General features: G+C 40.6%; 1 protein-coding gene across 4 annotated transcripts in view; it reads left to right on the top strand.

Annotated features, from left to right (window-relative positions):
* itsn2b (intersectin 2b) overlaps nt 1-25,133 on the top strand; it is a 40,036-nt gene extending 14,903 nt beyond the window's left edge. For 3 of the 4 annotated variants that reach the window (XM_038700670.1, XM_038700671.1, XM_038700672.1), the window contains exons 11-40: nt 143-231; nt 936-1,198; nt 1,332-1,481; nt 1,621-1,761; nt 1,944-2,031; nt 2,317-2,456; nt 3,735-3,913; nt 4,088-4,884; nt 4,984-5,105; nt 5,264-5,521; nt 5,617-5,813; nt 7,722-7,777; nt 10,857-11,023; nt 11,161-11,191; nt 11,278-11,399; nt 11,572-11,668; nt 11,806-12,000; nt 14,844-14,965; nt 15,146-15,252; nt 15,432-15,615; nt 16,084-16,182; nt 16,333-16,416; nt 16,500-16,583; nt 16,752-16,814; nt 17,289-17,435; nt 17,568-17,686; nt 17,780-17,862; nt 17,978-18,061; nt 22,359-22,532; nt 22,837-25,133. In XM_038700670.1, the coding sequence (XP_038556598.1) occupies nt 143-231; nt 936-1,198; nt 1,332-1,481; nt 1,621-1,761; nt 1,944-2,031; nt 2,317-2,456; nt 3,735-3,913; nt 4,088-4,884; nt 4,984-5,105; nt 5,264-5,521; nt 5,617-5,813; nt 7,722-7,777; nt 10,857-11,023; nt 11,161-11,191; nt 11,278-11,399; nt 11,572-11,668; nt 11,806-12,000; nt 14,844-14,965; nt 15,146-15,252; nt 15,432-15,615; nt 16,084-16,182; nt 16,333-16,416; nt 16,500-16,583; nt 16,752-16,814; nt 17,289-17,435; nt 17,568-17,686; nt 17,780-17,862; nt 17,978-18,061; nt 22,359-22,532; nt 22,837-22,985 (4,591 nt within the window). In that variant the 3' untranslated portion in view covers nt 22,986-25,133. The remainder of the gene's footprint in view (nt 1-142; nt 232-935; nt 1,199-1,331; nt 1,482-1,620; nt 1,762-1,943; nt 2,032-2,316; nt 2,457-3,734; nt 3,914-4,087; nt 4,885-4,983; nt 5,106-5,263; nt 5,522-5,616; nt 5,814-7,721; nt 7,778-10,856; nt 11,024-11,160; nt 11,192-11,277; nt 11,400-11,571; nt 11,669-11,805; nt 12,001-14,843; nt 14,966-15,145; nt 15,253-15,431; nt 15,616-16,083; nt 16,183-16,332; nt 16,417-16,499; nt 16,584-16,751; nt 16,815-17,288; nt 17,436-17,567; nt 17,687-17,779; nt 17,863-17,977; nt 18,062-22,358; nt 22,533-22,836) is intronic. The other variant, XM_038700673.1, reaches the window with a different exon arrangement.
* The last annotated feature ends 682 nt before the right edge of the window (nt 25,134-25,815 follow it).

Genomic DNA, 25,815 nt, shown 5'->3' with positions numbered 1-25,815 from the left:
TCAAACACAGTATTAGTATGGTGTTCCTAATAATCCTTTAGGTGAGTGTATGTTGAAAAAGTCTTGAAAAGGTCTTAAAAAGGTATTGAATTTTACTTCAAGATTCCTGTATATACCTTGTTATTTTAAATCTGTGTTCCAGGGCTGCAGTGAATGGATCCAGCTCTTCTGTCTATGCAGCTCCGACCAATGACTTGGACATTGAACCTCCACAGAAAGCCAAAGCTAACTGTCAGTACTCAACACTACCAACCCTAAACTGTGTAGCCCTGTTTCACTGCTGCATTATGTTAGTTCTTCTAAGTTCTCGATATTCTCCATTACTAAGACAACGCTCCATTACCACAATGCACTGACAAGTAATAATATAATAGCCAAAACACGCACACACAGTAGGGTAGCCAAATGACTCTAAGTAGTGTCATCTGCAGAGTATCATCTTACACAAAGTTACAAGGCAAGTTGTAGCAGCTAGAATTAAAGGTTATATCAAGCACAGCTAAAATGCTATTTAAAATCCCTTAACATGAATTACAATCTCATAATCGTGTCTTGTCATTTGTCAGAGGCAGTGCTGTATTCACGTTTCTGTTTTGTGTCTGTCTATAATTGTCCTTTTAAAACACACAAGCTCAAATAAAGAATTAGTTATTTGTCAAATAAATCATCAACATTTTTCACAATAATTTTAAATAGATACATTAATTTTATCCAAAATTGTCAAGTCCACATTCCAGTGTCCGTTGGGCACATTTGCAATTTTAATACTTTAAAGGAGCTCATTAGGAGTATGTTTAAAATATTTACTTATATTTTATGTAGTATTCTTATTTATTTACTTATGTACTTCTAAATTTTATTCATTCAAACAAAGTAAATATTTGCAGAATTTGACTGCAACACTGCATTCATAAAAAACATTTGTCTATCTTCAGTTTCGTTCGAGGATAAATTCAAAGCAAACCTTGAACGAGGGAACGCAGAACTGGAGAAAAGACGACTAGCTCTGCAGGAAGCGGAGAGGAGGGAGCTGGAGCGGCGCGCTCAGAAGGAGAGAGAGGAGCAAGAGAGGAAAGAGAGGGAGGCTCGGGAGGCTGAGGAGAAGAGGCGGAAAGAGGAGGAGAGGAGGCTGGAGCGGCAGAGGGAGCTGGAGAGGCAGAGAGAAGAAGAGCGACAGCGAGAGATAGAGAGAAAAGAGGTGAGGAGGCACGTTACAGCTCTCTGAATGACTGTACCGTATGTACAAGTGTTTTTCTATCAACGTTTCCTGCTTTACAGTCACAGCAGAGTCTTTTCTTTACGCTTCTGTGTCCTGTGTGGGTTTATTCCAGGCCGCACAGCGGGAGCTTGAGCGCCAGAGGAAGGAAGAGTTGGAGAGGAGGCGGCGAGGAGAGCTCCAGATAAAGAAGGAGCAGGAGCAGGATGATATCATCAGATTGAAAGCTAAGAAAAAGAGTCTGGAGATGGAGCTGGAGGCTGTGGTGAGCGGCAAAGAGACATTGTAGTGGTTTATTCCAGCACAACATATCACATTAGCGTAGAGATACTGTAATCATAGATTGTTCATCCAGCCGTCGCACACCCATCATCTCTCTGTCCTTCTGTTTTTCTCTACCTCAGGGTAACAAGCACCGTCAGATCTCAGACCGGCTGCATGACTTTCAGAACAAGAAGAAACTTCACAAGACGGAGCTGGATCTAACCAATCAAAGGATAGAGACACGCCAGCATGACATTAACAACCTGCAGAAACAGCTAGAGGTGTGTGTGTGTGTGTGTGTGTCCACTGTTGTTTTTCACACTACACACAAAACACTATATTATAGTGGAAAAGTAGCCATGAGAGTTATTAATGGTTATAACATTTTGTGTTGCATAAAGGTTTTCCTAAATATTTTTATGACTCATTTCTTTTTGCTTCTGATGCATTTCCTCTCGGTCAGGAGTTCCAGAGGAAGTTGTCCCAGCTGACTCCGGAGCAGAAGAGACTGACTGAGAAACTCAGAAACATGGCTCTGAATAACCTGCCAGGTTAGCACTGATGGAGAACTCAGGAACAACACCATCTTCCAGCAGCACCGATGGATGGATGGACAAATAGGCTGTTGGATACATGTTAGATAAAAGAACATGACAAATTTGGTAGTTATATTACAGTAAAGAATAGGAATAATTTAACAGAATCCATCAAACCACTGCAACAAATTGAAAAATGAAAATGTATGGCGAGTGCATGAGAAACAAATGAATGAGAATAACTTTTTTTCCCTACTGGGATGATGTCCGCTTGTTTAACTGTGTTTGATCTGTTTGTAGTGTCAACCATGTCTACCCTGAAGGTGGGTGTTACAGAGAAAAAAGGGAAATGTAGGAATCTGCAAGAGCAGCTGAAAACTCTGGAGAAAGACACTGCTGGCAAACTGGCTGAGATGGACCAGTATAACAAAGATATGCAGGTAATAATTAAATACACTAAGTATAACAATAGTAGAATAACTGAACATGGCATCAGTTAAAATAACATTTCACATTCATATTAAGACTGCTTTTATCCAGGAATAACATGGAGCATGTGAACAGGTTTGCAGATCTTTTAAAAAGTCTTAAATCATATCATATTTTAATCATGTTTAAACTTAAGGGCCTTTGTTAAGAAAAATACTTCATCAGAAACTCGTACGGTTGTTTTTTATTCATTCATTCAGCGCTCATTTTGTCAAGATTCTTCTTACAATATGCTGGGCTGTGTGAGATGTGTTTTATGTTTTAATACTCCTCTGCTGGATCTAGTGAGGATCTGACCAAGCTGGGCAGACTGTAAAACCTTTAATCACGGCAGATATACTGAAATCCCTTTTCATTTAATTGTGCCTGTAAGCAATGGGGCTCTGCCTCTGGCACAACTTAACTGAGTGCTGCTGTTAAAAATCTTATTCTTTTATTCTTTACTTGTTAATGTTTGACAAGTCAAAATGTCCACCACGAGGAAGAAGTCTTAATTTTGTGGCTTGCAAGAAGGACAGTAGTTTGAAGGGAAGGTGGACCATTAGTTATTTACTTTGTCCAGCGTGATTCTTCCAGCCAATTTGCCTGTTTCCACAAATATTACCTACATACTACTGCAGCTTGTCCCTTGATGCCTCTTCTCTGTCTTCATCCTTTCCATCATAACCCCCTTTTTTCTATCTGATAATGATTTCATCCCATTTTTATCTTTAACTGTTCTTCTTTTCTCTTCCCTTCTTCTCTTTTAGAAATGATCTTATCTTTCTTCTTTTCTTTTTTCCAATGCTGGATTATTTCCCCTTTTCTCTCCTCTGTTCCTCCTTTCTTTCTCTTCCCTCTTATCCCTTGTCCCCAACCTTATAGTATGTGGGTGTTGAGGACTCTATGCTTCAGGCTGTCTTCTGTCTGCTGGCCTGCCTCCGTAACCTCTTCTACCTACTAAAGGTTTTCGCTTTAGGTCTCTTTGTTGTTCTCGTCTTTTTATCGCTCCTCTGCTCTTTACTATTGGCCATTGCTCTCCTCAAATTTTCCATAATTCTGACATCTTGTGTCTGTGCTGTTTCAGCTTCTCTGGCTTCTCTTATTATTATATTTTAACATACTTCTCTTTTATTTTTCTTTCTTCTCTCTGTTTATGTTTGTGCATGCTGTGTGTGTTCAAACCTTAGCCTTTATGTCTATCATTCTTTAATCCAGTTACAATCAAGCGTGTCTTTTGTATGCGTCAGGAACTGAGAGAGAGCCAGAGAAAACAGCAGGCAGAGCTAGAGAGACTTCGGAGCATCAAAGAGGACAAACGGCGTGAGCTGATTCAAAAGAAGCAGCAGGCAGAGGAGAAGAGGAAGAGGGAGGAGGAGAGGAGACTGGAGGAGGAGAAGAGAAGGAGGGAGGAGGAGGAAGCTCAGAGGTATTTCACCTTCACACAGATTTATTTATTTTTTAGACTTAATTATACTCATGATAATAAGCTTAAAAATAGAATTTCTCGACCTCCTCTAAAATGTCCATTCAAACTAAAATGGCGCACTTCTTCATCTTGATAACTTTTTAAATAAGGTAAATGTTTGCTTTCCCCTCTCAGGCGTATAAAGATGGAAAAAGAGCGGCAGGAGAAGTTGAGGAGGGAGGAAGAGGAGCGTCAAAGGAGGCTTCAGGAGGAGAGAGAGGCCAAAAGGAGGGAGGAGGAGGAGAAAGAGAGACAAGCTCTCATCCAGGCTGCCAAGGAGCAGGTTGAACGAGAGCTCAGAGCAAAGGAGGAGGCAGAGCGGAAGAGGAGAGAAGCAGAGGAAAGGAAGAAAAGAGAAGAGGAGGAGCAGCAGAAGCAAGCAGAGAGACGGAGGCAGGAGGAGGAGAGGCGAAAGCTTGAGGAAGAAAGGCGGCAGCTTGAGGAAGAGAGGAGGAAACTAGAGGAAGAGAGGAGGAAAGAGGAGAAGAGACGGAAAGAAGAGGAGGTGGAGCGACGCAGCATAGAGGAAGAGAGGAAGAGGTTAGAGGAGGAGCGGAGAGAAGAGGAGCGCAGAAGAGAGAGGGAGGAGGAAGAGAGGAGGAAACAGAGGGCAGCCCTTGCAGCCCTCCGAGATGAGGAGGAGAGGAAAAAGCGAGATGAGGAGGAGAGAAGAAAGAGGGATGAAGACAGGAGGAAGCTTCAGCAGCAGCAGCTGGAAGAGGAGAGGAGGAAACTTGAGGAAGAAAGAAAGAGAGCAGAAGAGGAGAGGAAGAGAAAGGAGGAGGAAGAGGAGCAGAGGAAAGCTGAGGAAAAGAGAAGGGAGAAAGAGGTGGCATCTCATCTGCAGCCGCAGCAGCAGGCAAGTGGAAGAGGGAAAATGGATATTCAGGAGAAACTGACGGCTCTGCTGAGAGGACTGGAGGAGAGGAAGGGTAAAGACACATGTCTTTGTGCTTTTCCATACTTCTCTGTAGTCATTTCCTGCCTTCAGTGTGTATTAAAACCACATTATGATCCCTGATGTGCTTTAGGGGGGCAACCCAGGGCCACACAACACAGGAAGTCAGCGGCTCTCACGTCCTTCAAAGCGCTCTACCCGTTCACTGAACGAAATAACGAAGAGCTCAGCTTTAATGCAGGCGATATCATCGAGGTATGGTTGAAGATCCTGTCTAATAAGGGCGTGACAAAAGATCCAGCTGCAACAGATTAGCGGACTATTCTTGTTAAAATTTTTGTCTCTTCTTCTCTTCGTCACTCTTTGACTTTTGTTCCTCTTTATCCTTCTCAAACTTTTCTGTCTTCGGTCAGGTTGATGAGACAGCAGAGCGGGAGGAGGGTTGGCTGTACGGCAGCAGACAGGGGAAGATGGGCTGGTTCCCTGAGAGCTACGTCGAGAGAGTGGGCCAATCAGACGCAGCCAATGCTGTTGCTGCTGCCAGTGCCCCTAAAGTGCCGCTCCAGTCACAGCTTTCCAGTGCCCTTGACTCTGTCAAGGCAGCAGGCTCGAAGTCTGCCTTCACACCAACGCACTTTCCAAACTCTGCTCCCTCTGAGACACAAGGACAGGTGAGAGGTTTAGAGAATGTAGCACCTTAAACAACAGATCTGCCTCACGACTGTACTGACTCACTGTACTGTCTTTCTCTATGTGCCTCTGTCAGCAGGTGGTGGGTAACCTGTTGGCAAAAGCCCTGTGTTCGTGGACAGCAAAGACGGACAACCATCTGAACTTCAATAAGGATGATGTCATTCAGGTGTTGGAGCAGCAGGAGAACTGGTGGCTCGGAGAGCTGAACGGTGAACGGGGCTGGTTCCCCAAGACATATGTGAGACTGCTGGAAGAAGAAGAGAGTTCAGAGTAAGTCTTCATACACACATATTTGTTCCCTATAATTAAACTAATAGGAGGACAGTGGCTTTGTCTCTTTGTGAAAATGTCAACATTTTTAAATTTTACATTCCTCTTGGAGCTCTTTCTGGGGACCTCACTAGTCAAACAACTCATGAACACCTACTGATTTAACTGGCAAATCACCTGGATTGACTTGTAACTGAAACACGCACAGCTGTGTACCTCACTTCCATTTAATTCCTCAGATATACTTCAGGCCTTAATTTCCATGTGTTTTGTGAGTTTTTTTGTTTGTTTGTTTGTTTTTTCCTTGAATAGGCTGACCTTGCACAGTGATTGCTGAATTATTATACTAACTCAATTTAGAGCAGAGAAGTTTGTGTGAGGCACACCAATTCGAGAATTATTTTTTTTTGTTTTAAATTTTCTTCAGTCTGAAAGTAATCCACTGATAGCTGTTTCTACATGTGTGCATTGCAAAGAGGATGTGCTTATTTGGCATACTTTTACTGGTGTCAGTTTACCTAAATAAATATGGAGCTCATGTTGTGGCCTACAGCTAACTTACTGACTCCATGGGCATGGCGTAAGGAGTTTTGTCTGAAGGGGGGGCGCACAATGTCACTTTGAAAACCTTTGAAGGAAATCCACTTTCTCCTCATACATAAAATCAACCAAAAATTCCACTTTTGTTTGCCACAATCTGTTAATGGTCATGAGTATATCTGTCATATTTCATTTGTAAACGCGTACAAACAACTCGGTTGCCTGACACACATACCTGTTACCTTTCCAAACCGACATATTTTGTGGCCGTTGAGGTGCTTTTTATCTAAGGATAAATCAGTGAAAACATGCGTCAGTGACACACTAATGTCTATGTGTCGGCGAGTGTGTCTAAAGGTGAGGTAACTGCTTCAGTATGTAAGGTATTTAGGCTACAGATGTTTCTCTGATGAGGAATCTGCTGTGTAACCGTGTCACACACACTTAGAAATCACACTGCAGAGTTATAGATATGGTTTGATTCCAGCTGGAGTTGTACAATACTGTTGTTGTGAAAAGGAATCTGAGCCTGAAAGTGAAGTCATGTACATGTTTCAACCTTCACCTCTGATCATGTGGTTTGGCTACTGAGGACCCCAGAGAAGAATCTCTGCTCCTTTTTGTATTGAAAGAAGCCAATTTATGTGTTTTCGGGCCTTTTGACTAGTGTGTCTACTGGTAGTCCAAGCACATTCAACTCATAGACCCCAGGGCAGACCCAGCCCATGCAGCAGAGATTGATACCCCCATCTGGCTTAAAGGGATAGTTTGGAATTTCTGAACTGGAGCTGTATGAGGTACTTATAGAATATTTTCAGCGCTTTACCTTGTCGTCAGACAGCCATTTCCTTTTGAACTACTTTTTCCCAACCGTAGAACTTCCATTTTCCTACACATAAGCGCAACTTGGCTGCGCACTTTATAAAAGAAATGGCTCTCTGACAGCAAGGTAAAGTGCTAAAACTTTCTAAAGACAGTGAACACTGGAACTGACATTAATATTTTTCAGTGGGCTGTCATTTAGGTAGCTAAAATACATTTTACTGGTGACCCTGTCCACAGCAGTACATTGCTTAGCCTCAGTGAACAAATCTCTGCTTCTCCAAACTGGGGACATGCCATCCGCCACCTATTGCGGGTCAAATATTGACTATGGATATGTACCTCATACATCCCCACTTCAAAAAACCTAAACTATCCCTTTAAGAATGCCTTGCGTCCCCCAGGAGGAGCTGGAGGGCACAGCTGGGGAAAAACTATTTGGTACTACTTTGCTTGTATAGTTTTCTGCTTGCCTCTGTGAACCAGATACAAGTGGATGGATGGAATACAAGAATAAATGTTAATGTACTCTTTCTGTGTTTACAGCTTGAAGAGCCCCCCTCCTGATGCTTCAGAGCCTAGCGACAGCCTGCAGCTTGAAGGTACAGTTCCTCTGAAATATCACCCTCATGTGGTTCAGTTAATATTTATTTTATTTTTTTATTAGATAGATAAAAAATACTTTAAAACAAGGACAACAATTTAAAACAAATATACAAAGCCCTCTTCGGGTGTTTCTGAATAATTCACAGACTATGGTCACATACTTGATTGTCTTTTAACCATGATTTTAAATTTAATTTAAATGAATAATATGTTTCACAATCTCTAATAACAATTGGCAGACTATTCCATGTGTGAGCTGCTCTCACTGACAAAGCTGACTGTCAGAAGACAGTCCTCCTCATAGGTATTATACAGTCTGCTCTTGCTACCGACCGAGTGTGTCTATTATCAGTTGTTTTCTGCTTTATAAAAGCAGTAAGACGGGGAGGAGCTAAGAATGAAAAATCTTATAGCTGAGACAAGCATCTGTAAATTTAACATGATTGTCCCAGCTTAGTAAATTATGATTGTTTTAGACTGTGACTGTGGTGATGAGTATTTGGCTTTCTATCAAGCACCTTGGAAGCGTGGTGGTACACTAACAGGTTTGATATGTCATACTAGTCAAACAGTATGACATATATGGCATGATCATAGCATTAAAATATACTGTTGCTGCCTTAATATTTAGACAATTTCTGATATGGCAAAAGTTTGACAAATTAAACTTAAATATATTACCTTCTTAATTTGTTTTTTAATGTAAGATTAGAATCAATTATTACAAGATATTTAAAATCAGAAATCAGCTTTTCCCCTGCAGTGTAAATATTGGGTGTGAGATCATCTACAGAACTCTTCGTGAGGAACATACAACCTATTTTCTTTGTTTAAATGAAGACAGGAGTTATTAAGCCATTGTGTGACATCGGCCATCACTGCCGTGAGCTTACATGCAGCTTTCTGTTTTTTTGCTGCGTGCACATAAATGACAGTATCATCAGCATACATTTGAATTTCAGACTCATTGCATACAGTGGCTAGGTCATTTATGTAAAGGCTAAACAACAGGGGCCCCAGAATTGATCCCTGAGGTACACCAATACCACACTCAGGGGCTGATGACACCTCATCATTTACCTTGACCCGCTGTGCTCTGCCTTCAAGATATGATTGCATCCATTTAATACTATTAGGGGAGAAGTTAAACAATGAGAGCTTTGTAAGTAGGACATCATGATCCACAGTGTCAAAGGCTTTCTTTAGGTCCAAGAATAACAACAACTCCCCCTTTATCTAGTTTAGATCTCACATTCTCAAGGAAAAAGCAATTTGCAAGTTCCGTTGAATGGTCTCTATAATCTAAAGCCAAACTGCATAGGATGCAATCTGAAAGGGGCAGTTGTTAAAGTGGCTAGTAAGTTATTAGCCACATACCTTTCAATTACCTTTGACATGGTAGGTACTAATTGGTCTATAATTGCAGTACCTCTGATGGATCACCTGTTTTGTGAATTGGTGTTATTATAGCTGTTAGGCCTGGGCGAAAAATCGATTGAATGAATTAATTCGAATTTTTTGTTGCGGGCGATTTAAAAAATAAGTAAATCGAGTTTTTGTGTAATAGCACATTTTTGGCTCCCCGGGGTTTCCGTAGTGTTCGTTTCCCATAGCGACAACATCATACACTAAACAGCAACAGCAAGCGACAAAATGGCTACCGGTGAGAGCGGGAAGTTTGTTCCCAAGAAAGGAATAAAGTCATCTGTTGTTTGGAACTGGTATGGGTTTGCTGCGACAGATGTGGAACAACAGACACCACGCTGCAACATTTGCCTAAAGCCTATCGCAGTGAAAGGCAGCAGCACCACAAACCTATTCCAACACCTGAAACAGAGACATCCAGCCGAATATGAAAAATGCCAGTCTCTCCGCGATGAACAAAGCCGCACTGACCAACAAACCTTATTGCTTTCCTTAAGTAGGGGGGGAAATCGGAAAAAATCGTAAATTGAATTAAAGTAAATAAAATCGGAGATTTTATTTTTAGGCCATATCGCCCAGCCCTAATAGCTGTCTTCCATACTTTTGGAAAGATCCCTTCATTAATCCAGTCCATACACATCTTTAGCTTTAGAACTCTTAAGGGAATTGATAATCATTCTTACTTTAATTTCAGAAATTTCCTGAATCTCAAACACAGGTTTATTATAATTTATAGGCATTGTGCTTATTAAATTGGTGGAGGGATTCTGGATCAGTGTCCCTACTGATTCTACAAAATATGAATTAAGAGTTGCTGCTATTTGAGCTTCATCCTGTGTAATACTGCCATTCACACAGATTTCAAGGCCACCATGGTAACCCACCAGGTTACCATTATGATGTTTACGTGTCAACCTCTTTATGTTCTCCCAAATGAATTTAGTATTTCATTTTGCTTGGTCAATAACATTAACAAAAAATATAGCTTTTGCTTTCCTAATCTCTCTTGTTACCTTATTCCTTAGTCCCACAAACTTTAATCGATCCGTTACTAATTTCGATTTTAAGGTGGCTTTCAGTGCCGCATCATGTTCTCTCATCAATTTATGTATATCACCATTTAACCATGGAAGAGAGCTTTTTTGTCTGCGGCCAGGTTTAGTTTTCCTTAAAAAAGTATTCATTATACATTGAACTTTGGAGAGAAAAATCTGAATGAGACAGAATATTATTCCAATTAATCCCTTTTAATTGCATTTTCAAAATTATTTTGTTCTCCCTTAGGTATTCTGAGCTGACTCGGCAGACCGGGTTTTTTTACAACACAACTAAGGCGCTTTTTGGATTTGATCTTCATACAGTACATACATTTATGTTTTAACATTTTTATGGGTCAGACTTGGCATTTTGTTTTAGTTTTACCATGGACTTGAATTATCTATTGTGTCTCAAGTTCACAATATAATCTGTATTTTTCTAAAAATCAAATAAAGTGCCTGTTTATGTATGTTTACCTGTCCAGATAAAGTCGAGACACTCCTGACTACAGTATTGTGGAGTTCAGTTTACCTTAACAGCAGGTCTTGTATAGGCTGGAGCATAATCTACAGTGCCATTCATTTATGTTCATGTATTCTCTTTCCTTTCCAGAATACGTGGCGTTGTACACCTATGAGTCTCCGGAGCCTGGTGATCTGACATTTAGAGAGGGAGATGTGATCTTGGTGAGCAAGAGAGAGGGAGAGTGGTGGAACGGCTCTATAGGCGACTGCACAGGCCTCTTCCCCAGCAACTACGTCAAACCTAAAGAGACCGATGTAAGAGTGCTCACCACATACAAGATGAAAAAACTTTATTTTGTCCATTACTGTGTGACATGGTGTTTGCAAGACGTTCCTGTTAGTTTCTCCCTGTAGATTTGTAATGAGGATACTATTGTATTGCTTTTTTTCAGACATCAAGCATATCTGGAAAGAAGAAGCAAGGTAAGCTCACTGTAGACTTCTTTTTCTCCTGTTTTTTGGATTTTGCTGTAGTTTAAAGTTACATTTGTGTCTCTTTGTTTGCCCAGAGATTGCCCAGGTGGTTAGTGCCCACTCCTCTACCAGCCCCGAACAGCTCAATCTGGAAAATGGCCAGCTCATTGTCATCCTCAGCAAGAATGCCTCTGGCTGGTGGCTTGGAGAGCTGCAGGTCAGTGTTCAACTGCTGTTCAAACCTGCATGGCCTTTAGTACTGTACAGTAGACCACAGAGGGTCTGTGATTCATCTCCATTCAACTCTGTTGCCCTTCAGCAGCTGAGGCTTCATATTGCTGGAGGTTTCAGTTCAAAACTCACTGTTTGTTTTTGTTTTCTAACTGTAGGCTCGTGGTAAAAAGCGTCAGAAGGGCTGGTTCCGTGCTTCTCATGTCAAAATATTGGGATCTAACAGCGGCAAGTCCACACCAGCACCACAGCCAGGTAACACACACACACTTCTGCAAGTCAGGTGAAGGCCAGAGGTGAAGAGTTACAAAGTAAACTACATAAATAAAATAATGGTGTGGTAAAATAATAGTGTAACTTACACATACACACTCTGTTCTCTTCTCTCTCAGTCTGTCAGGTGATAGCCATATATGACTATGCAGCCGCCAATGGGGATGAGATGAGTTTCTCCAAAGGTCAGCTGATTAACGTTTTAGACAAGAACAACCCTGATTGGTGGAAAGGAGAGATCAACGGGACCACTGGTCTGTTTCCCACCAATTATGTTACGTTAACCACAGCGGATTGTGACCCCAGCCAGCAGTGTAAGTAAATCCCTTAATCATTATATCATGATTATGAATGACAGAAATATGCATGTTTTAAAACACGGAGATGCTCTTCTTCCATGTTGCTTCACGCCACTGTGACTGACTAAAACTTATCCTTTGTTCATCCATGCAACGGCCATCTACCATCATTAATATTTTTTAGATCCACCCATCTCTTCATCTGTATATTCTCTCTTCTCACTGACCGTTTCACCTTTTCCCTGTTTTTCCCACTTCCTCCCTCCCCCAATCTATATTTCTCCTTCCCTGTCTCTCTGTTTCCTTGGCCTCTGTCTCTCTCTTCTTCTAGGGTGGTAGAAAGTCCTCTTCTTCCTCCTCCTCCTCCTCCTCTTCCTCTCCTCCTCCTGACTTCAGAGAGACCCGCTATTACACACTGCTTTGAAGGGGCGGAGTGTCTGGACCCCCTATCTACTAACTTCTCCCACTGAGCGTGTGCATGTGTTTGTTTGCGTGTGTGTGTGTGTGCATGTGTGTGTGCATATGAAATACAGAGCAGAACAGAACAGGTGTGTGATAGAGGAAACAGGTCATGAGTTGCCTGTGAAACTTTCTTGACTCTGAATGCTGATTCTGTGAGATGTTAAAGCCTCTGTGCCTTCTGGGATTTCCTTCGCTCCTTGTTTTGACTGTGAACTGACGATGCTAAATCATCATGTAATTGATCAGAAGCAGAGGGATAGTGAGTCTCTCTGTGGCCTGTCCCTCTCCTTTCCTTTTGTTTCTCTTCACAAGACATTTAATTTTCCCTAATATTCATGCCACATCAGTCACCCTCTTTTCTTTTTTTATAAAATTAATATCATACTAACATTTAAGCCTGTGGGTATTTTGAGAGATAATGGACCCACCCATCCTTCATTTGTCTTTAAAATACTTGAAACAAGGCCTCAAGTGGCAGTATGACAGTATTTTTAATTCATCAAAGAAACATGTTCAGGAAGTAGTAAAGTAAAAGATGTGTTCAGGACTGAATTAGAAACTTGAGTGGAGAGTTTGTATAAAATAAAACATTTGCAAGATCTCTACCAGACAGATGTTTGAAGATGTAGCATTAAACTTCCAGTTTTTCCTGCTCTGACATTTTGCAGTGAACCTTTTGATTTTTAAATCAAAGGCCTTTCTTTTTAGGATATTTTGGGTCTGAAATGGTACAAGCAGAAGCTGTCTTCTACATTTAAAAGCCATAATTGGATCAGCTGTTCATCACTGACAGAAGGAACATACGTTGCTTTGAAGTGAGATGGTGTGACTCTTCACCATATGGCTAACTGTTCCAGAGCCGCACACAGACACAAACTTTGCCTCTGGGATGATAATACAAACTGCTGCTGCACCTTATATTAACTGGCTGCTGCTCTGAATGTTTTTGTTTATGCAGAAAGTGAATGCATGTCTGTTCATGGTGTTCGAAAAACTAACACAGTAATTATTGTGAGGACTGAGGATACATTTCGTTCGGGTCAACAAGTGGGGGAAAAAAACAATATCTATGCAACTTCAGATGAGGTGACTCTGGTGCCCAATCTGATGAATACTGAGGTGCACTGACATGTGACTGGTTTTAAGAGACCCATACTAAATGTCTTGAATGTCTGGATGTCTTTAGTGCAATACTATCAAATTCAATGTTATGATGACGAACCGTAATGCAAGGAAAGCAAATTGTCAAAAATTTTTCTTTCATTTAATTCAGAGGTGACTCAGTTTACCACAATCGTCCCTCAGATTTGTGAAAGCCTGCAGTAAAAATGAACCACATTGACAGAAAGCAGCATAGCAGCAGAGGTTGTTAGCACAACTGATTTGACAATATATTTAGAACATTTGTGGTACAAGATGGTGTAACTATTTTTAAAGACGTGTCTTAATATATTTTCTGATTCTGAAATAAAACATAAATAAAGATTGGTTTGAGATGACAGAAGTGTTTTTTTATTGTTAAATTAAATAATTAAATCAGTCTGTGTGTGTGTTTATATTGTCAACACAATACCAACGATTAAGATGGACAGAGATACAGTATGTGACTAAAACTGTTTTAGTGACCTGCGTTTTTAATTTAATTTTTATGCCTAAACTGTGACAATATCAAGTATCGGATCTGGACATTCTCTAAGAAAATATTACCAATTTTTCAGGCTTATTTCAGTGGCAGAAGTTACTGAAAAGCTACTGAAAAAGGGCGAGAAAGAAAGAATCCCCCTTCCTGTTTTGGTACAAACAGATTTGGTCTAGGAGATGTTTTTAGTCTGATGCCAGCAATGACAAGATAACAGCACAGAAGAAGAAAGAAAGTCAAACTTTAAGCAAACGCCACAGCAGACAGACCGCTAAATAAAATACAGAGGGAGACCGAATGAGCCATGACTTTACGAAGCAGTTTTCACTTTCTAAACCTTTGGGATGAGACAGACGATGAGGGTGAAGGAAGAGAAGGGTCAGTGAGGGAGCAACAGTCAGCTAGTATGGGACCCTCAGATTGGGCTAATGGTCGCCCTGTATCAGGTAAGTTTTTGTGTGTCTGTGTGTGTAATTTATGTATGCTAATCTAGAATACAGTCTTGTGTTTCCCTTTCCGTCCATCCTTCTTCTTTTTCTTCCTATTCTCTTTCTGAAAGCTTCAGTAATGTGCACATAGACTTGAGAAAGGGTCAACAGCAGCACCATCACCATTTTGTGTCCAGCAGGCGGCAGTAAAGTCAGTGCGGTGTTGCTGTGGTTTAAATGGTGGTTAGGTGTTGCTGATGTGGCCGCACTAGTTGAATCGTGTTCGTATAAGTAATAAACTTCCCCTTGTGTGTTCTCATCTCCTGCAGGGTGTGCAGACCTGAACAGCCTGGACTCAATGAGTCCCCTGGAGAAGAAGAGACAGGGTTACATCCATGAGCTGATACAGACTGAGGAAAGATACGTGGAAGACTTGCAGATAGTGCTGGAGGTAATGGACACGTGTCCTCCTGAATAATAAATGTATAAACATACATTAGAGTAAATCGACCAAGTACAATTACATGGCGTTAATTTATGAGAACAAAATCTCTCAGGATGTCTGCATGATCTCCTGACTTTTTCTTTCTGTGTAATGTCTTTATACATGTGTCTGTGTGTCTTTGTGTAGGTTTTTCATAAGCCGATGTCAGAATCAGGTCGCCTGAAGGATGCAGAGATGGCCATGATCTTTGTGAATTGGAAAGAACTGCTGGCCTGCAACACTAAACTCCTCAAGTAAATATCTCATGGGCCGAGTGAACTGGGGACAGTCAGACTGAGAGTGATAAAATTATAAATAAGTGCAGCTATTTAAATGTTGCATTTATGTGGATTGTCTGTAATAAAATAAATAATAATATATATAAAATAATACAGCGCTGCTTGTGTTTATATATACATGCATTTATGTGCAGGGCGCTACGTGTTCGTAAGAAGATGGGTGGGGAGAACATGGCAGTGCAGATGATCGGAGATATCCTGGCCGTGGAGCTGCCCCACATGCAGCCCTACATCCGCTTCTGCTCCTGCCAGATCAGCGGAGCCACTCTCCTCCAGAGTCGCATCGACAGCGAACCAGACTTCAAGAACTTCCTCAAGGTAAGAGAGTGAGCAAGGAAAGGAAGTAAAGGTCTAGGTAATAAACAGAGAGGGACAGAACAATAGTGGAGGTGGAGTAGTGGAAGTGTCTGTAGGTCTTTTGTCTTATTTAAAGGCCTTTGTGAGAAAATCTTACAATGCACAAAGCACATTTAGATGTAAATCAGTGTCTGGGCTACATTGTGCTTAAACCATTTACTCTTTAATATCTGCTTTACTTGTTCCAGTTTTACTTTGTGCCTTACATCAGTTCTTTTGTGTTGTCATTTTCCTCATCTTCCCTTCTCCACCTCCGTTAAAGTTGGCCTAAAATCATTCTCATGTTGTATTTAACAAACCAGATATTCTGCAGTCATACATGTGTTGGTAGAAACATAATATAATACTAAAAAACTTTTCAAAACCAAGTTACTAAGTGCATATTTTATTTTTTAACCTCATTCCTGAAGTGTCTTTTATTCCCATCAGAAAATTGCCACAGACTACAGATGTAAAGGCATGCCGCTGTCCAGCTTCTTGCTGAAACCCATGCAGAGGATCACACGCTACCCGCTGCACATCAAAAACGTAGGCCACGTGTTCATGAGCGTGTTGGTGTTTGAACTCTTCATTAAGTAGTTCAAATACTGACTCTACTGTGCGTAATTAGGAATAAAATAATGTTTTGCCTTTGTGGGTGCAATTAACTTGTGTGTGTATTTGCTTGTGTGTGTTTAGATCCTGAAGTGCACCGCAGAGGGCCATGTTGACCAAGGTCCTCTGAAAGAGGCTCTGGAGAGGGCGGAAGAACTTTGTCAACAGGTTTGTTTCTTCACTGATTCCCTCATCTAAGCTCGTCTTTCTATTTAAATGATGTTTCTCTACTGAGTAATTCTGTTAAACAGGTAAATGAGGGCGTGAGAGAAAACGAGAACGCTGAAAGACTGGAATGGATTCAGACCCACGTACAGTGTGATGGCGCTGTAGAGGTATGAAGCTTAGTAATGAACTCGCAGCTTGTTATGAATAAAGTTCATTCTTTATAGATCCAATGAATTCAGGAAGTGTTTGCTTGATTACCTTATAAAAGAGTCTGCATTACTCAGATAAACGACAATTTTCCATACCATCTTTCTAAATGTTGTTCCTCTCAACAGAACATGGCCTTTAACTCTCTTACCAACTGTTTGGGCCCCAGGAAACTGCTCCACAGCGGCAAGGTGAGTACAAAGTGTCTGAAACTGCGAGTCAGTGAACTCGTGGGTCAAAAAAATAAGAAATTGAATCTATCTGAATGAATACTTTAAAAATCTAAAAAGTTAAAGAGATCAGACAGATTGGGGAGTACAGAGAGATGAAATGTGAAACATTACTGGGTCAGAACCCGGGATGTAGTCGCATGCTATAAGCCTCGGAGTGAAACACAGTAGAGATCAGTGAACTGGTTACATTTGAGCAGAAACCCAACAGAAGGATCTCAGGAGGTTATATAAACTTAGACGTTTGCTTTTGGGCTTGAGGATTAAATGTCTTCTGATGCTGAACAGTCGACTGCAGTACCACCATCACCACTGAGCAGCTTAAATGTTTTCACAGAAGAGAAAAAGTCAAATAAATATGTTTTTGTAATAAAAGTGATAAATATGTTATAACAAATAACACGATGCAGCAATATATCACTTGTTTCTTTTCAGATGTACAAGGTAAAGAGCAACAAAGAACTCTGGGCTTTCCTCTTCAACGACTTTCTGCTTCTGACTCATGCGGCTAAACAGTTCACTTCGTCTGGGCCTGATAAACTGTTCAGCAAGAGCAATACACAGCTCAAGATGTACAAGCCGGTAAGACACAAACATACACCCTTGTTCAAAGCAGCATTGCACTGCATTTTTTTTTTTTAAATACATATAAAATGTATTTGTGTATATATTTAATGTTGTGTTTGACAGTGTTTAACATTTTGCTTCCTTTAGCCTGTGCTGCTAAATGAAGTTCTGGTGAAGCTGCCGGATCCTTCCAGCGACGAGCCCATCTTCCACATCTCGCATATCGATAGAGTTTATATACTGAAGACTGACAACATCAATGAACGGTAGCTGCGAACACGCATACACATGGACAGACGGACGGATCTGGTGTGTTTGGTGGCTTTTACGATTACTGTGTGTGTTTTGTGTTTTTTCAGGACAGCGTGGGTTCAGAAGATCAAGGCTGCGTCTGAAGAATTTATTGACACAGAAAAGAAGAAAAGGGAAAAGGCCTATCAAGGTTTGTCTCACATTCACATGGCCGCACTGATGGCAGCCAATGAGATGATCTCTGGATTAATTGGTGTGTGTGTGTGTGTGTGTGTGTGTGTGTGTGTGTGCGTGTGTGCGCGCAGCACGATCTGTGAAGGTTAGTGGAATCGGCAGACTCCTTGTAACCATCTTGGAGGCCACCGAACTCAAGCCTGGCAAACCGAACGGTGAGCATGGGTACACTCATGTTACAGGATGTCCACAGACTTCAGAAACACAAACTCCTGCATTGATACCTAATGAAGCCGAGATAAAGCCACATTTATTTGTAGTACTTCATCATTCCACTCCTTATCAGTCTCTTTCAGTCAGCCTTTTTGTGTCCTCTGTGCTACTGTTGTATTTTTTTCCCATATTGCAGAATGCTATCCCATGTTTTGTCTCTTTTCTGGTACTCTTCTATCATCTTCTGTTCCTCCACTCTTTTACATTTTCTTCATCTTTTCTTGTAGAATCGGTCAGCCGATTGTGTTTGATATATGCCTATCCTAGATAAATCAGTCTGATATGCAACAATATGATATTTTTGCAGAACATAGTATAATGCAGAAAACTTTGCTTGGGTTATTTAGAAATGTTGTCATCGTGTAGTTTGTCCAGCAGAGCGCGCTACACACTGAAATACACACTGTAACGGTAATAAACAATGACCCCATCATTTTCAATTACTGTGTAACTAACATAATATCGACCCCCGTCCCTGACAGCAGCCATGTCATCTGTCATCTGTTATGCTATGTTAGCAAGCTACAGTTTGTAAATTCAGTTCAATTCAATTTTATTTATATAGCGCCAAATCACAACAACAGTTATCTCACAGCGCTTTTCATAAAAGAGCAGGTCTAGACCGTACTCTATGATGCTATTTACAGAAGCCCAACAGTTCCCACCAAGAGCAAGCACTAGGCGACAGAGGCAAGGAAAAACTTCCTTTTAAGAGGCAGAAACCTCGAGCAGAACCATGGCTCAGGGTGGGCGGCCATCTGCCTCGACCGGTTGGGGAGGGAGGGAGTGAGGGGGGGAGAGAGAGAGAGAGAGAGAGAGGCAGCCTACACAATATACACACAGAGGTACAGACAGTAAAGGTGATGTTGCTATAGACTAAATGAAAAATGGTACAGATATTTATAGTAGTGTTAATGGTAACAGTCGTAATGTTAATGATTATAATAACAATAATAACAGTAGGACTAGTAACAATAGTTGTTGTAGCAGAGGGTGTCGAGCAGGAACACGGGGGCAGCAGGTGACCCACAGCCACAGATCCAGACTCCACAGCTCCAGAGCCAGAAACACCTGCAGAAAGTGATAGGAGGAGAGAGGAGAGAGACGAGAAAGCACAAGACTACCAGAAAGGGGAGAAGTTGTGTTAGTAATATGCAATAATGGGATGAGGTTGCATACAGAGGTAACCCAAACTGGAACCTGGTTCCACAGGAGAGGAGCTTGATAGCTGAATGCTCTGGCTCCCATTCTAATTTTGGAGACTCTAGGAACCACAAGTAACCCTGCATTCTGGGAGTGCAGTGCTCTGGTGGGATAGTAAGGTACTATGAGCTCTTTAAGATAAGATGGTGCCTGACCATTAAGAGCTTTGTAGGTAAGAAGAATGATTTTAAATTCTATTCTGGATTTTACTGGAAGCCAATGCAAAGAAGCTAAAACAGGAGAAATGTGATCTCTTTTCCTGGTTCCTGTCAGAACACGTGCTGCAGCATTCTGGATCAGCTGAAGAGTCTTAACAGACTTTTTCAAGCAGCCTGATAATAAGGAATTGCAGTAATCCAGCCTAGAAGTAACAAATGCATGGACTAGTTTTTCTGCATCATTTTTAGACAGGATGTTCCTGATTTTCGCAATATTACGTAGGTGAAAAAAGGCGGTCCTTGAAATTTGCTTAATGTGAGACTTAAACGACATGTCCTGATCAAAGATAACTCCAAGATTTCTCACAGTGGTGCTGGAGGCCAGGGCGATACCATCAAGGGAAACTATATCTTTAGATAATGTGTCACGGAGGTGCTTAGGCCCCAGAACAATAACTTCAGTTTTATCTGAGTTTAACATTAGAAAATTACAGGTCATCCAGGTTTTAACATCCTGAAGGCACATTTGAAGTTTAGTTAACTGATGAGTTTCATCTGGTTTGATCGATAGATATAGCTGAGTATCATCTGCATAACAATGAAAGCTTATGGAATGTTTCCTGATAATATTGCCTAAATGAAGCATATATAAAGTGAAGAGGATTGGTCCGAGGACAGATCCTTGAGGAACTCCATGACTAACTTTGGCATGCATGGAGGACTCATCGTTAACATGTACAAACTGAAATCGATCTGATAAATAGGACTTAAACCAGCTTAGAGCTGTTCCTTTAATGCCAATGAAATGTTCGTCTCTGCAATAGGATCTGATGGTCAATGGTATCAAATGCAGCACTAAGATCTAATAAAACCAGTACAGAGACAAGTCCTTTGTCTGATGCAATAAGGAGGTCGTTAGTAATTTTCACCAGTGCTGTCTCTGTGCTATGATGAGCTCTAAATCCTGACTGAAAATCCTCAAATAAACTATTGCTCTGTAGAAAGTCACACAGCTGTTTAGCAACTGCTTTCTCCAGAACCTTAGAGAGAAATGGAAGGTTAGATATAGGTCTATAGTTGGCTAAAACATCCGGATCAAGTTTGGGCTTTTTCAGAAGAGGTTTAATTACAGCTACTTTAAAGTACTGTGGTACATAGCCTGTTGATAAAGATAGATTGATCATATCTAGCATAGAAGTGCTGACTAAGGGTAAAACATCTTTAAGCAACCTAGTCGGGATGGGGTCTAAGGTTGATGATTTAGATGAAGAAATTATTGAAGTTAGTTGGTAAAGATTGAGGGAAGCAAAACAGTCTAAACATGTATCTGGTTCTACAGCTGTTTCTAAGGTTCCTGAGTTAAGAGATAAGTTGGTGCCAGTTGAGGGCAGGTCTTGGTGAATTTTGTCTCTAATAGCTAGAATTTTATCATTAAAGAAGCTCATGAAGTTGTAACTACTGAGAGCTATGGGAATACTTGGCTCAATAGAGCTGTGACTCTCTGTCAGCCTGGCTACAGTGCTGAAAAGAAACCTGGGGTTGTTCCTATTTTCCTCTATTAATGACGAGTAGTACGCTGCTCTGGCATTACGGAGGGCCTTCCTATAAGTTTTAAGACTATCTTGCCAAATTAAACGAGAATTTTCCAGTTTGGTCTAACGCCAATTCCTCTCAAGTTTCCACGATATTTGCTTTAATTTGCGGGTTTCAGAATTATACCATGGAGCTAACCGTCTTTGTTTTAGTATTTTCTTTTTTAGAGGGGCTACAGAGTCGAGTGTCATTTGCAGCGAGCCTGCAGCACTATCAACAAGATGATCGATTTGGGAGGGACTGAAATTAACATAGGAGTCCTCCATTACTTTGTGACTTGATAATGAATTTAGAGCTGATGGAATCACATCCTTAAATTTAGCTACAGCACTATCAGACAGACATCTTGTAAAGAAATTTTTGCCCAATGGCGTGTATTTCAGCAATACAAACTCAAAAGTTATCAAACAGTGGTCAGACAAAGAGGGATTCTGTGGGAACACCACTAAATGTTTAATTTCAATACCATACACCAAAACAAGGTCGAGGGTGTGGTTAAAACAGTGAGCCGATTTATGAACACTCTGAGAGAAGCCAATGGAATCTAAGAGAGAGATAAACGCAGTACTGAAGCTGTCATTCTCAACGTCCACATGAATATTAAAATCCCCTACAATAATAACTTGAATAAAGTTGACAAAAACTCTGCAAATTCAGATAAGAATTCTAAATACAGCCAGTAACATAGAGGACAGAACAGTAAGCATCAGCGCTTCTCTTCCAATTCAACATCCTCATACACTCTATGCTTATAGAGAGCTTATCACACTAATTAATGTTACACATTAAGAGTGAATTATTGTAAAGATGACATATTTTGATAAACAAAAATGATTGGAGTTCAGTCCATTGAAGTAATGGAATCAGAACAATGCTGTACTTTAGTACAGTTTAGAGGTACTTCCACTGCATTTATTATTTCACAGCTTTCAGATCAATAATTTATACCTAAAATATAACATCTCTACATTTAAATGCCCAGTTTAAATCAAATGGTTCTTAAAAATATTTAAGAAAGCAGATTTCTGACCTTTGCACCTTTGCATAGTCATATTGGTGAAAAGTCGGTGCACAATCCACATAGAAAGGTTTATTTTAATTTCAGGCCAAGAAATTACTATATCTGCTCAACTGCCATATTGGTAATCAATGTCTTTTCCCCCTCTAATATTAGTGTCAATTTTAAAGATCCCGTATCCGTCTGACTCTATTTTCTCGGCTGTTCTTTCTTCTCCCATCCCACTCACCCGTCCCTCTACTCACCTGTCTTCATGTCGCCCTGCAGGTAAAAGTAACCCCTACTGTGAAGTGACCATGGGAGCTCAGATCTTCACGTCCAGAACGCTCAATGATACTCTGAACCCCAAGTGGAACTTCAACTGTCAGTTTCACATCAAAGACCTTTACCAGGACGTCCTCTGCATCACCATCTTTGAAAGAGACCAGTTTTCACCTGATGGTCAGTTACCTGCAAATTTGCTTAAATTAATTTCTAAACATGGTACTCTAGTTCTTGACCTAATTTGTAAATTGTGAAAGAAAAAAACTGGTTGTGTGGTTGGATTTTATGATTAATACACCATAAAAATGTCCAAATATCACAACTTCCTACTCATCACCTTTGTGTCAGCTAACACGGGGAGGTGGGATCAGTCTCTGAAATCCCTTTATTCCAAATGTTTGCTAATTATTATTATTATTGTTCTCAGCTCTTTTTTTTCAACCAATCAAAATGTTCCTTTCAATTTCTTCTCATTGATCAGAGTTTCTGGGTCGGACAGAGGTTCCCGTGGCAACCATAAAGAAAGAGTTGGAAAACAAGGGACCAGTAACGCGTCGTCTTCTGCTGCACGAGGTTCCTACAGGAGAAGTGTGGGTCCGCCTCGACCTGCAGCTCTATGGCAACAAATAGCCGTTACGAGGAACTGAAGTAATAATGGAGTCTTCTACTGAGACATCCAGATAAGGATATCGTCCTCCTGCAGAGTAACCAACTAAGAAAAGCTGCTTTTTTTCTCAGCTAAACAAACTCAGACGGTTGCCCCCACAGTCCTAATATGGACTCCAAGAAGACACGCATATCAAACAAGACACAGCTGAACTGTTTTGCACACATCATGCCTTAATATTTTAATATTAACCAGCACTAATAATACCTCTGGTGTCACCTGACTCTTCCAGTAGGGGTTAGGGTCTGATTGACATCATCTCAACCCACCAATGGGAGTCAGATCTCCCCTTTTTTTCTGGTTCATGACTTCAGATAGAAAAGGTAGCATGACTGGTGCAGCTTTTTGCACCTGCACAATATGTACTGTACACTCTGAAGGAGCTACAGGGAAGGACCACAACCTGGCATCTTCAACAGTGAAGACACTGTATGTCATGAAGCTGAATCTGGGTCCTCTGTAATAATTTCTGACCTTCAGAGCTGGGTAGAACTGGACAAAGACTGTATAAAAGGCAGATAATCATGACATATTAATAGAGCAATAAAACTATGAATAAAAAGATTCTCATCTACTCTATTGTCTAGACTCCCACAGCTCAATACAACAGTTGGTTTTAAAGTATTCAAACTGAGACACACTTTGCTCTGGTCAACCGAGGCCATTGAAGTTGAGCTAGCAAATATTTTTCTTACAGTGACGTTAAACGCATCATTAACTGTAGGTGGCAGATGACTTACAGCAACATGGCGACAGTAGCTCTGGTCCGGAGTCAGTTTACTACTGTAGACAGAAGATCTCAGGATACTTTGTTCTGGGTTGAGTCTGTGTCACTGTAACAATGTTTGGGTGGGGGTGTGTGGGTGTGTGTGTGTGTGTGTGTGTGTGTGTGTGTGTGTCCTCGCATTAGAGTGGAGAAGCGTAAACATATCTAACATTTAGTTAAGATAAGGTAATATGCAAGTATAATGCTGCAACATTTGAAATCAACTAGTGACTTCCGGCCTTAATGCAAGTCACCTTTTTAGTCTTAAATCTAAAATCTGTCACTTCTTTGGGATGCTGTTGGTCTTGATTGGGGTCTCAGGATAGATTTATTAGCTTTTTTCTTTCGTGTGCAAAATCAGCCAAGGCCAAGTAGTTTGAGTGCAAAATTATGTAGGTGACACAGTAAAGAGAAAAGCTGCATTGATGAACATTTCCTTCTACACCTTTAACTCTCCATCAGCTGTTCCTGCCTTCCTCTTCAGTGTAGATGTCAATATTTTGAGGCAAAACATTTTGGCAGTTTGTCAGACAGTATTTGCTTGTATTGTTTGTTCTTTACATTTGCCAGACAGATTTGTAAGTGTCATTCCTCCAGTCCCGCCTCACTGACAGCAATATTGTGCATCTCTGTTGGCTCACAAAGTTTCCCTTTATAAACATCCGCCATGAAAACTTTATAAGCATATAGTGTGTAAAAACTTTTATTTATGTTGTTGCACTTTTTGGTGTTTTTAATCTTCTGTCCTTTGCATCCAGTTTCCAAGTCTGAGCAGATATTAACAAAAGAGTGTATTTATTGCGTAATTTATGCGTGACTATTCAAAGGTTTGGTGCGGCTTTGTTTGCTGTATCCGCTGGGTCTGTTATGTATTAAAGACGTGTTCATCGGACACATGTTGATAATGTTTTTGAAAGGCAATAATAACATCTGAGATGATTCTCTGCGGTTGAGTTTTACTGTAAGTAGACTAGATCACAAGTCATTTTGTTAGCCTGTTCTTTAAGTGTGTCTTATTCAATCCACAAAATTCAGTTTTAAAGTCCTTTATTACCTTTTGATGTTTGTTTTTTTTAATTTGTGGAATATGTGCAAATAGACTGGACTACTTTGTTCGTCTGTGTAGCGGGTGTAACAGTTTGTCTTTTGTTTTGTTTTGCTTTTTATTTCCCACAGCCTTCTGCATTGATAGCTGCTGTGCTAACTAAGTTTATAGCCTCTTTAACCCAGATTGTCTGTCTGAGCAGCGTGGAATCTGTAACCTGCTGTCTGTGCTCACTTTGGCCTCTATGTGCCACTCTGTGAATCAGGGTTTCTTAAGTAAAATTAAAGGCATTAAAAGTGGGCAAATTGTCAAATTATTGGCTGGCTAAAGACAACTGACTTTTAACACCGTAAACCTTCAGCGCACAACCTCCTGCGGCAGTACATATGGTGTGAACTTCAGCTTTAGACAAAATAATTATTTAATGAAGTCTGCAGTATGTTAACAAGTGAGGCTCAGACTAGTCTGTATTTTATGTTGCAGCTGAGACTGTAATTTCTGCCAATTATCTGAGTCTCTCTGCTTGAAACACACTCTTTAGTCGTTGTACGTCATTGCAACACCATCGCACTGTTACCAGTTACAACAGAAGACAGACCTTTGCAGTTATTTTCATGTATGATATTTTGTGTGGAGTGAATGCACAGTATTCATGATACTATCAGTTTTAAAAGTAGCCTACAATGAGGAGAAAGCACATTTCATTACATTACAGTGTCTTGTTTTGTCCGGTGCGTAGAACATTTGACAATAATCTTATTATTTAATAAAATATATTTAAATATTTCTTAAATGTATCATAAAGTCAGACTAAATTTCAAGGACTTATATTAAAACAAGAAACACGTTTTATGGATTTTATTCAAATTTTCTATTTGATTTTCGTTGGTTTGTAGCCACTGAGTCAGTGAAGTTCAGCGTGGAGTTGTCAGTCCGCACCAATAGACCCCATTAAGTCCTTCTTCACCCTCCGCTGGCTTTT

This window comes from Micropterus salmoides, unplaced genomic scaffold (genome assembly GCF_014851395.1).
Source record: "Micropterus salmoides isolate LMB-PRFRI ecotype aquatic unplaced genomic scaffold, ASM1485139v1 Ms_hic_scaffold_6, whole genome shotgun sequence".
Classification (NCBI taxonomy): Eukaryota; Metazoa; Chordata; class Actinopteri; order Centrarchiformes; family Centrarchidae; genus Micropterus; species Micropterus salmoides.
The sequence above is the reverse complement of the archived record's forward strand: the minus strand, read 5'-3'. Positions and strand labels throughout refer to the sequence as shown.